An 11,679-nucleotide genomic window follows, 5' to 3' on the forward strand; every position below is an offset into this window, starting at 1 on the left:
TGCACCCTCACCCGAGGGTGTGCAGTCCCTCAGAGCTTGAGCCGCCTCCAGCAAGGGCGGCAGGTTCTGTGCGGGCCTGGAGAGGGGAGAAGTGCTGAAGAGCAGCTCCAGTGCAAGGTTTGTTAAAATAGCACATCCAAATTAAAGTTTTACCATGCAGTGACTCATCTCCGTATAGAGAGCAGTTACTGCTGTATACACGGCACTCATTAGTATGCAAAGTGCTGTTTGGGTTTGTAGGAAATGGATAAAATGTCAGGCACTGATAGAATCTTAAAGCTTTCTGAGGCCCCTGAAAGAAATCGCAGGCACCAGCAGTCCTGCACTTAGAGCAGAGCTAAGTCATAAGGATGGGCTTGGAGCCCCAGTTAGGTGGCATTTGTCACTCATCTGTCCTGAGAGGCTCTCTGCCTTGGCTGCAGACCAGGCACCCCTTCTCTCCGAGGGGGCAGACAATTAATTTCCAAGGTATTGTAAGTTTCCTTACAATGTTCATTTAAGATTACTGTATCAAAAGACTACATCCAGGTTTTAAAATAGCTTTTCGTTAGCTAATACCTGTGCTGATCTTGTTTTGTGTGCTGACCTGTGTATAGGTAAGCATGTACATCATGTTGAGTGTTTATAAAGCATTCCCAGGTGTGTGATTGGAAGTGTAAGGATGCTTTTACGTGTCAGAAGTTAAATCTAACCCTCTGCTTCTGCAAAGTATCTTCTGTTCCTATGTAGAGGTCAGGAAGAACAGAGCCCTTAGGGTAATTTCTGAGGAAAAGGCACGAGAAAAACCTGATCTTGAGGACAGATTCCAGACACACGTTGGTGTCATGGGCTGCTTATTTGGGAATTACTGCCCTGTGAAGGGTGAGGGAAATCCCAGAGCACAAGGGTAAATGTAAAATACCGGGCTCTGCACTTCAGGTACAAATTTCAGCTGTGAGGAGTAAGCTGGAGACTGCTGTCCCACTGCTGTGGGGAGTGAGTAGAAAGAGAAGCCTCTTTGAGATGAGAAAACCACATACTGCTGGATTTGTAGCGTTGGAAATTGTGGAAATAACAGCAGCAAGAGCACAGTGTTTTTTTAAGTATGATGCTTGCAGAGGTATTTTGCAGTGTTTGAGGGACTGTGTTCAAGCCCTTGGGCCCTGGGAGCAAGTTGGTAATGGTGGGTGGTACAATCAGTATAAACTTAACATACACTTGGGCATTTCCAGGTGCTTTGCGTGCCACGCGTGGCTGCAGCTGGGGCAGCCGGCTCAAGGAGGCTTCTGTGCCTCGGTGAGGCTGTGAATGGGCAGGAGAGGCATTCCCACCTTCCCCTGAGGAAAAGGGGGAGGAGAAGCAAAAGAGAATAAAAAATGGCTTTTGAACCCGTTTTGTAAATGGGCCTGAAGCCTCAGCACGTCCTCGGAAAAGAATCTTTAAGTCCCATTTCCTGACACAGAGCCTTCAAACGCACGAGCCCGTGCAGAAACACCGCTTTGTGAACAGGCGTGTTCTTCCACCGGTGTTCCATTATCCCCTCCCTCACTGAGGCGAGGGCTCCGCGCCTCCCGGCTCAGCCGCTGGCCCGAGGGCGTGCTGGGGGAGCCTCGGGGCTTTGCCCGGTAACGGGGAGTGTTGACATCCCCCTCTGAGAGCCCCGGGGGTCGTTCGGCGATCCCTGCGTGAGCACCGGGAGTGTTCGCCCCCTCACCGCCGCTGCCACAAGATGGCGGCCGCCCCGCCGGACTACGCTTCCCGGCGTGCCCCGCGCCACCACGCGAAATGGCCGCCAGGTGCCGCACGGGACTACAGCTCCCGGCGTGCCGCGCGCCGGGAGGAGGGTGGGGGGAAAAGACTACGCGTCCCGGTGTGCAGCGCGCCGCCCCCCCGCCGATGCTGCGGCCTGGCGCGCGCCTGCCGCCGCCGCTTCCGGGGGAGAGGGGGCGGGGCCGGCGTTGGCGGAAGTGACGTCAGGTCCGGCGGTGTGTGGCGGAGCGGGGCGGGCCGGGCCGAGCGCGGACCGGGCGGAGCGGAGCGGGGCCGGTGGGTCCGGTGGGGTCCGGGCGGGTCTCGGCGGAGCGGCGGCTCCTCTGCGCACCGCAGGTGAGAGTCGGGGGACGGCCTCGGGCACGCACCGCCGGCGCCACCGCGGGGGCTCGAGGGCGCCGCCCCCTCCCCTGAGGCGGCGCCGGGCCGCGGCCTCCACCCCCCGCGGCGGGGCCGCCCCTCGGTATTGTCTGCGGCGCCATCCGGGGCCTGCGGGGGCTGATGGTGCCGAACAAAGCGGGGCCGGGGGGCGGCGGCCCCGCGGCGTTACCGCCCGCGCGGGGCCGGGGCAGCGAGCGGCGCGGCCCGCGGTTACCGGCACCCGGCTTACCGACAACACCGGCTCGCGGCGGCGGCCCCGCTGTTACCGAAACGTGGCCCCGGAGCGGGTCCGGCCAGCCGCCGAGGGGCCCCGTCCCTGCCGGGCGCCGCTCCCACAAGCCCCGGCTGAGCCCCGCGCGGGGGAGGCGGCTGCGTTCGGTAACCTCCAGCGCCGCTCTCGGAGGCGTTTATATCAGATAGCGTTGGCGTCCCGCGTGGATTTGATTAAGAAATCTGTTTATTGGGCGAGTATAATTATTAGATGGTTCTAATCAGCCCCTTGATAAGAGCCGTGTGCTAATCTCGATAGATAAGGAGGAGCTGGGCTGGCGCTGCCGACTCGCAGGAGCAATCACCGGCTGATAAACAAGTCACTGACTTCTGGCCGAGCTGCTCTAAAGCACCTTCCTTTAATCTTCAGCTCCCACTAAAACCGTATTATTTTGGGGCGTTTGAAGCAAATACCGTAATTTTTTTACTTAATTATTCTCTTTTTTTTCTGTGGCGGGTAAGGACCTGTAGTTGCTGCATGGAATTAGGCCTGACCTCGCCTCCGGAGAAGGCAGTGGATAATCTTTCGTGACTGGGTTTTAAATGCGCACTCTTCAGTCACAAAGCTCTGAATTTTAATGATGGTCGGTCAAGGGCTCTTCATGGCTGTAACCGCAGCAAAATCCAGGGAAATGGGTGAATTAATGGGCCTTAGTGATGTTTTGGAGTTACAAGCTGCACCCTGCATACAGAAAACAACTCAGGGTTAACTGAAAGCCTGTTGATACAGGATTTTTTTTTTCTGTCTTCATTCCTAAGATACAAGTGCTATTTTTTATTAGTCTTTCCTTATGCACTTGCAGTGTGCTTGCTCCACCATCCCCACTCCACACCAAAATCCCAGAGGAACTTGGGTCAGAACCTCACAGTGTGTCACCGTGGCAGAATTCTCCCTGTTTTCTGTTTCTTAGCACTGCCAGTGTTACATTTCCTCTTCTACAGTGAGGAGCTTTGAGCTCCTCTGCTTCCCACCTACTCCCAGATGGAAAATGGGTTATTTTTATTCCCAGCAGCAGTGTAGCCTGGCACTGGGGCTTGTTTCCTGCAGCAGCCTGCTTGGATTGGGACCTTTTGCAAGACTGAAGTGGCATTTGGCTCTCCCCCTCAGAATTCCCTGACTGAAAAGGTTGTATCAGTACTGGTGAAACGAGACTGAGCTTGTCCCCACACGTGAGCACAGAGTCTGTGTCTTGAAGTGGAGAAATGGGAAGGTTTATTTGTTCTGGAAGGTTTGTTTGTTCTGTTGGAAGCTGCAGAAAATTAAATCAGGAGTGCTGTGAGTGAGGAACCAGCCTGGGGCTTCCTCAGTGTTCCTGCAGGACGAGTGAGTGTGGGCATGTTTCCCTGTGGGAAAGACATGAATGGTCTCAGGGCTTCATCAGATAAAGGTCAAATATTCAGGCTGAGCCTGGGTCCCTCCTGAAGATCATCCCCATCACCCTTGGGCAGTGGTGGACAAAGCTGTTTTGGTCCCAGCTGCACTTCCCTCCCTCCCTCCTAAAGCTGGAGCTCCTGTCTGGTGGGAACGCTTCAGAAATGGGAAAGCTGGCCCGTGATTCAACAAATTACCCTGCCAAACTTTTATACAAACAAGTAGGGTTGGTTTGTTGGGTTTGGGTTGCTTTTTTAAATTAATTTTACCGTTCTGGAGTTGTTTGGATACAGTCACCTTTGTGTAGAAGCTGCCTGAGTTCCTCACTGCTGAGGCAGTTACTTTCAGGAAAATAATAATATCAAGTCTAGCTCCACAAAAGAGAAGATGAAAAGATATGTCAGTAAAAAGTGGCAGGGGAAAGAAATTCGGGTTTTTAGGCTTTATTTCCTGTACTCCATCCCATGTGTTGGCTTGGGAACAGCTGAAGTGGCTTAAAGCAATTTCAAGCTTGAATTGGGGTGTTAAACACAACATCCTTTCCTGTTTTATGTAAATGCTGCCAGTAATCCTCAGCAAGTTTGTTTTGAAAGAACATCAAAAAGAACCTGTTTTCCCTGGCGGAATACACAGTGGAATACAGGCATCTGCTCCCATTTGTGGCACTTCCCAGGGAGCTGCAGTGACTTCCATGCTGGGGTTTGCCTTTGATTGAGAGACCTGGAACACAGCAAGCCAGGCAGGTTCTTTCTTTGTGCTTTTCTTAATAGGTCACTTGGATGTGGCAGGTTTTTAGCTGGTATAATCAAGAGTTTTGAACCAAAAGTTGCATTAATTCCCTAGATAACAGGACCAACTGGAATGCAAAGAGAAAATGTGGGGTGCTGGCTGATAAGCCCTTGTACTCGAATAACAACAAGGCTGTATTTTGATACCCTCCTCTCTGAAGAAGTCACTCTTTGATATGCAGACGATGAATTTTTGTTAATAAAATAAAAATATTTTCACTCGCTGCTGAAACTTTCATTGTGAATTTCAACATGAGGAAAGCATTAAAATTTTACTTGAGTCATGGATTTTTTGGTCAGGGTTTTTTTTTTAGGTCTTTTTTATGGCATTGTCTCACTTTGTGTACTGTTTAAAGAAAAGTGATACTACCAGTGTTAGTATCCAACAAATACTGAGCTTTCCAGTGTTGATCTGTGTATTTGGGCATGGTACAGAAGGGCAGCAATGTTGTGTCACCTCAGAACACAAGAGATTTCCAGGTGGCCCCGTGCAGGGTCACTTCCTCGTGGTTTCTGCTCCCTGCAAGGTTTCCCAGCAGGAAAGGGCTGTGAAACCTGGCTCGTGCCATCACACACAACACTTAAAAGTGCTTTGGAAAACAAATTCTCCTTTTGAATGTTTAAATATTTTCCTACTGGCGAGTTTCCTACTGTTTTTTCCTGTCACTTTTCACTGGCCGCGGTGCTTGGCTTCGGTGAGGTTCAGTTTGGGAAATTGATTTGTCCCTGGAATCCGCACACAATGGGAAGGGTGCTTGTGCTGTTCCTTGTTGTGATCTCACAGCTCTGCTGCGTTCAGGGCAAGCCTGCCTGGAGCCTCCAAATGCAGGCTCAGCCTCCATTCGCTTGGGCTGGGCTTGTGCAGGGCAGGGAATGAGGGCCCTGCGGTGTTCAATGCTGCCCTCCTCAGTTGCAGGTTTGGGATCGGAGTGGCAGCCATGAAGGACCCGAGTCGCAGCAGTACCAGCCCCAGCATCATCAGCGAGGATGTGATCATCAACGGGCACTCCCACGAGGATGACAACCCCTTTGCTGAGTACATGTGGATGGAGAATGAGGAGGAGTTTAACAGGCAGGCAAGTCATTCCCTGCTTTCCGTGGCCCATCTGTCCTTTGTCACTTCCCAGCTGAAGGGGTAGAGCTGGGCTCCACCACTGACGGTCCTTTGGAGAGGAAGTTTCAGATGGGCTCTCTGGAGTGATCCTGGGGAACAGACGGGTCTCCTTTGCTCTGGCAGTAAATGCTGATCTTCTGTAGTCCTGGTGGAAAGTACAGGAAGTGCAGCACGTTCTAATGCATCCATTAATTAATTCCCTGCTTCTGCAGGAGGGAGGGGAGAACAGAGAGTTGACAGAAGTACGTGGCACTTGGGAAGGGCTGGCCCTGGAGGCGTTCCTGTGTGGACGTGCTGAGTGCCCCAGTGCTGAGCTGGGGAATTCCAGGTGCACACCTGCCTTGGGAACAGCACTGCTGCTCCACAGGATGCTGGGTGACAGCTGCTCATTTTAATACTTGAGTCTTGCAGCTCCCTTCTCCATCCAGTGGGAAGAAAGCCTTGCCTTCCTCTACCACCTTGCCTCTGTCACCCTTTTCTCTCCTGCCCTGGAGACTGGGAACAGCCCACCTCTTTCCACACCCCTTTCCCATTCCCAGCTTGCTCTGTGCTCTCCATAGCTGCTGCCTGTGCCCCAGCAGCTGTGGCTGTGCTGGGTGCTGAGCTACCAGCACGGGATCCTCAGGGTGCCAGCAGCTCTGAGCTCACTCAGAGTCAGGTTTGCTCACAAAACCTCCGTTCTCTCTTCTCTTGTGTATTGTTTCCTGTTTGGTGGCTTTTTCTCCCTGGGAACCGTCCCACAGTTAGCATACAGGGGGTGTAGTTCTCTGGGAAGGAGCTGAGTTGTGCCGTGATTTTTCAGGCACAGATTCCATTGTCAGAGCAGAGGAAAGGTGGGAGTGTGAGGGGAAAAGGGTCACGCTCAGACAGACACAGTTGGGGCAGCCTGGTCACCTGCTGCTGCAGACACAGCCCTCTGGGAGCCTGAGCAAGTTAAACTGGAGCTGGAAAATAAAAACAGGCAGTCCTAATTTCCAGCTGTTTGGGGAATTAAATGTTACTTAGTACTGCTGGAGCTGCCATGGAGGCACCTGTAGGGGTACAGGCCTGTAACCAAGCCCCTGGAGCTGGGCAAGCCCTGTGTAACAGGAGCCTGTGGCCACGTGCCCCAGCAGGAGGGAGGCAGTGCCTCCTGGAGGTGCCACCCAGGCGGGAGTGCTGCTCTGGGGAATCACTGAGTCAGCCTTCAGTGCCTCTGCAGCGCCTGGGCGGTGGCTCTGAGCATGTGGGGATGAGTCCCTGTTCCCCCGAGCACCAGGTGAGCTCCTGGGTGTGTTTGCCCCTAGGGCAAGGACCCAGATTGCACAGCAGTCCTGATAATCTGGTGTTAATGGTTTTGATTTGATGCTTGTGGTGACTGAGTTTCCACTCCAGGATTGAGGAGGTGTTTGATTTCAGAGTGAAGGGTAGATGGGAAAACTTGTTCGAGCTTCCACTGCGTGAACTTCTAAATCTGTCCTGAATCAATTTTCCATTCCCTTGTGTCTGGGCAAGTCCTTCACACCAGCTTCTGTTTCCCTGCTTTCCTCTCTTGCACACTCTGATGCAGGACATGGAAAATTTGTAGGATGATCTCGCTCCAAAGCTCGTTTACTGAACAACCAAGGAAAACTGCTTTAATCTCTGCACTGCGTGTCAGTTCTGCCTGGGTTGGTTTGTCCTGCTCCCAGGACAGCAGAGCTGCATTCCTCACAGCCGCTGGGATCAGGTGGGGTTCCCCAGCAGAGCACAGTGAGTGAACAGCCAGGAGAGGCTGCTTGTTCAGGTGACAGTCAGGGGTTATTTTTTCCCCAGGAGTCCCACAGGACACTTTCCTGGGGAGTGTTTCCTGGCTCTGTGTCTTGGCACAGCTCCCTTCCTCATACTTGCAGCGAGCTCAGTCCAGACTAGTTGGTACAGCTGAAATTTTTGCTTGGGACCTACATTTTCCTTCTCCTTCACATCATAACAATCTGCAAACAAAACGGCTGGGGGTTCTCCTGCCTCTTCCTTTCAGCTGCAGCCCCAATCTCTTGGACAAAGCACTGATGTCCTTGCTCCATGGACATGGTGCTGGGCTGGGATGCTGCTGGACAGCTGGGAAGGTCACCTGGGTGCACACACCTGGGAATAAACCCCCCACGAGCTCACAATAGATCTGTTGTTGAAGCAGTTTCTTTTCATTGCACAGATCGAAGAGGAGTTGTGGGAAGAAGAATTTATCGAGCGCTGTTTCCAGGAGATGTTGGAAGAGGAGGAGGAGCATGAGTGGTTTATTCCAGCCCGTGATCTCCCACAAACAATGGATCAAATCCAGGACCAGTTCAATGACCTTGTTATCAGTGACAGCTCTTCGCTGGAGGATCTGGTGGTAAGCTCAGCTTCTCCTTCTATTTCTAAAGCTCAAGTCTTTGTGCAAGGCTGGGGCTTACTGCTGCTTATGGCAAGAGAAAGTCCTTCCCAGCAGGAAGGAGCCTGTTAAACCCTGCCTGGCTGTGCAGGGTAGGTGGGAAGAAGGCGTCTTCATGGGATGTGACCTGTTTGGTGGCTTTCTTCATACCCACGTGGAGCTTTTCCCATGGCACAACTCCAGGAGTGTGTGGGATGTTATGAAAGAAGGGCACTGAGTGGAGCCAGGGCTGGGAAAGGGTCACTGGGCATCTGCCAGCACTGACACGTTGGGCTGGTCTGGGCCCTGTCCCAGGGTCTGAGTGGGACTGGGAGAAGCACAGCAGATCCATGGAACAATTCTAGGGAAGGGGAAAGCAGCCAAACTGTGATTATTGCCCTCTTTTTGCCATCTGACTTCTGTGCACAGCTCAACCCAAAGGACAGGGCAGCATGTGCTTATTTTCCCTCACAGAATCCACAGTTGCTTGTACAGAGCACAGACCCCACACGATCCTGTTACACAACTGCTCTGAGATTCAGATGCAGACCCTGACTTTTCCAAGCTGAAGCAGCTGCAGGCAGCAGTTTCAGCCTCAGTGAGGATCAGAAAAGCCTAATCCTCCATTTCTTTGTAATAAAGAGCTCCTTTTGAAGGTGCTGATGCCTACCCTGAACTGCAGGACATGGAGCAGCAGCAGCTTGCCAAGGGACAGGACAGGGGAGTCACAGACAGAGACGTGTAAAAATCAATAGAGTGCTCATACACATGAAATTCCCAGAAGTAGCTGAAGTTCCTGGAACAAGTCACCTCTTGCTTAAATAAGCAAAATTTAACAACCTCATGGCACGTTTTAATAGCTCAACTCGAGAGAAGGCTATTTCAGCATGAGGGGAAGCTGCTGTGTTTGGTGCATGCCTGTGGATTGCTGCTTATTCCCTGAGCCCTCATCCAGCTGAAACTTCAGGTGGAGCCAAGGGAGGTTGGATAACTCAGAGAGTAGCACAGAGGAATGGGCTTTTCTGGGGATTATAGACTGCTGCTAAGTGTAAGAAGCCTGTTGTATGCCTGATTGTTCCTCTAAATCCATAAACCTTTGCCTCTAATTGTCTTCAGCTTGAAAATGAAAGCTGAAAATAACGATTCATCTTGATATCTGTTCTTCCCTTCCTCAGGTCAAGAGTAATCTGAATCCAAACGCAAAGGAGTTTGTTCCTGGGGTGAAGTACTTAAACATTTGAGTAGACTGGGCCCTCTTTTGGTGGATGTAGCACAATTTCCACACTGTGAAGCCAGTATTAGAAGATTTAATTGTAAAAGCTCTCTCTTCTTGTCACTGTGTTACACTTATGCATTGCCAAAGTTTTGTTAGTCTTGCATGCTCAATAAAAGTGCTGAGACTGTTATTAAGTAAATCTGTCAAAAGTTTAATGGAAACATAATTGGGCCCTGGCTCTGTGCGAAGGAGGCAGTGAGGTAAGAAGCACCAGTCAAGTTGAGACAAAGTACCACTTTAATAAAACCTTCTGCAGACTCTGACTTTTTAAACAGGACTTGGAATTTGCGGTGAATGGTCTGTTTTTAACTAAAGATGTGTTAACTGGTGCTAGCTTGCACCTGATAATGCCTTAACTTCCAAGTGAAAGTGAGGAGATCTGATTGTTATGCAAATTAGCTAACTTTCCTTTGAGGTATCAGTGTTGTTACTAATGTTAATTTCCCCCCTTACAAAACATCGTGATCCTGGGAAGCAGCGTGAGCTTAACCCAAATCTCACAGACCTGTACAGAGTCATAGATCTCAGCTCCTGAACTAACATCCAGGCGAGGAAGCAGTTCCCTGTCCTTTGCAGTGTGTGATCATGTTAGAAACCTTCCCTTCCGTGCTGTTCAGGGAGGTGTGAGATCCATCACAGTTCCTGCCAGGAACAGGCGTCCCACATAGCACTGCCTATGGAACCCTTAGCATCCCACTTCCCACAGCTGGATTTAACCAGGCAAGCCCCAGCATTAGTGATTTGAGTGGTGCTTTTCCCTTGCTTTGTTTAATCATCACTACACAATAGTCTACAGCACAATGACTTTTTGGGGTTTTGGTTTTTTTTTTTGTTTTGTTTTTTGGTTGTTGTTTTTTTTTTTTTTTTCTTTTAATAAAGCTAGAACAGTTTTGGCTTCTTAAACTTCATATTTGGGTAGGTTAAGCTGCCATACGTGTTCAGTGTGAATAGTGTTTAAGTTGAAAATATTGTAAAAAAATTATATTTTTTCAAAAATATTTAAAAAAATAAATAATAGTAGAACTGATGTGGTGGCTGTCTCATAACTGGGCATCTGGCATGGGAACTCACTTGGCAGTCTGTGGAGGACAGGGCTGGCATTGTGGAACCCCATGGCCCCGGATCCTGGCCGAAGCCGGACTCTTCATGGAATCACAGATTGCTCTGGGTTGGAAGAGACTTCAGAGACCCAGTTCCGTGGGCAGGGATGCCTTCCACAATTCCAGGCTGCTCCAAGGCCTGTCCAGCCTGGCTTCGGACGCTTCCAGGGATGGGATTTATTCCTCTCCTCCCACTCGGTGCTCTCCCATCATTGTCCCTGTGGCTGTTCCAGCCTCGCCCTGCTGGCAGCCCCGGGAGCAGCTGAGGGCTCTCAGGCTGCTGCCTGGTGCTTGGCACAGGAGCCCCAGAGCTGGAGTCCAGTGCTGGCTCGACAGCTTCTCCAGCCCCATCCACTCTTGCTTCATGGAATATCCTGAGTTGGATGCACAAGGATCCAGCCCCTGCTCAGGACAGCCCAGCCTCGCTGTTACTATCTCCCTCTTACACTCGGGTAAAGCCAAGGGGCCCCGCTGAGGCTGCACTCTGCAGGACGGGCAGGCTGGGGCGGGGCCTTCCCGCAGGTGTTGCCCTGCAGCAGAACCCCCGGCTGCGTCAGCAGAGCCTCTCCGTGCTGGGGGAGCTCCGCTGCACCCAGCCCTGCTGCTGCTGCTCTGCAGAACGATAATGGAGCTGCCCCAGCTCCCGGCTGCGCGCTGCCTTCCCTTCCCGCGCGCAGAGCTGGCAAAACTTCTCCAGGATTTCCACTGACCTGGGGCGAGTTTAGACTCGAGCACATCAAGGAAAAGGTCAGCAAATACCACACAGCTGATTTCTACCTGCAATGGGAGTTCCAACAGCGAGTCCGGCGTGGCTGCAGTTTGTCCACGAGCTTTGGCCTGGCCACTGTCACCTCGGGGTGGTGGCAGCTGAGCGCAGCAGCCAGGAGCCAGCGTGTGGAGCAGCCAGCCTGGCCGTGGCTGCTCTGCTGGAGCTGGGTTTATCCCTCTCCTGTATCCCGTAGCCCTGGGATGTTCACCGGGGAGGAGCTGCCGCTGTCCATGCTGCCCTGCTGGGTTTGGGGTGTGACTGCAGCAGAGGGGGTGGCACCCAGCGCTGAGCAGCGCTCGCACTGCCCCCAGGCTCCCTCTCAGTCCTGCTCCAGCCCCAGCGGGTGGCTGGGGGGACAAGGAAATGGGAGGGGACCCAGCTGGCCAGAGAGGCGTCACACACTGTGACACTGTGCTCAGCACCAGCACCAGGACAGCGGCCGAAGAGGGGGCTCAGAGCCTGGCTGTGCTTGTGGGAGGTGGGGAGTGATTT

At 52.2% G+C, this 11,679-nt stretch overlaps 1 protein-coding gene across 2 annotated transcripts; it reads left to right on the top strand.

The window, feature by feature from the left end:
* Positions 1 to 1,927: 1,927 nt before the first annotated feature.
* PAIP2 (poly(A) binding protein interacting protein 2) lies at positions 1,928 to 10,345 on the top strand. Of its 2 annotated transcripts, none has more exons than XM_038149918.1 (4): positions 1,928 to 2,085; positions 5,471 to 5,636; positions 7,845 to 8,024; positions 9,218 to 10,345. In XM_038149918.1, the coding sequence occupies exons 2-4, from the start codon at positions 5,499 to 5,501 to the stop codon at positions 9,281 to 9,283; spliced, it is 384 nt and encodes a 127-aa protein (XP_038005846.1). In that variant the 5' UTR covers positions 1,928 to 2,085; positions 5,471 to 5,498; the 3' UTR covers positions 9,284 to 10,345. The 2 variants fall into 2 exon arrangements, with proteins under 2 accessions (XP_038005846.1, XP_038005847.1); XM_038149919.1 differs by having other exon boundaries at positions 1,933 to 2,085; positions 5,477 to 5,636.
* Positions 10,346 to 11,679: the final 1,334 nt, after the last annotated feature.

The sequence above is a fragment of the Motacilla alba genome, chromosome 13 (genome assembly GCF_015832195.1).
Source record: "Motacilla alba alba isolate MOTALB_02 chromosome 13, Motacilla_alba_V1.0_pri, whole genome shotgun sequence".
Taxonomy (NCBI): Eukaryota; Metazoa; Chordata; class Aves; order Passeriformes; family Motacillidae; genus Motacilla; species Motacilla alba.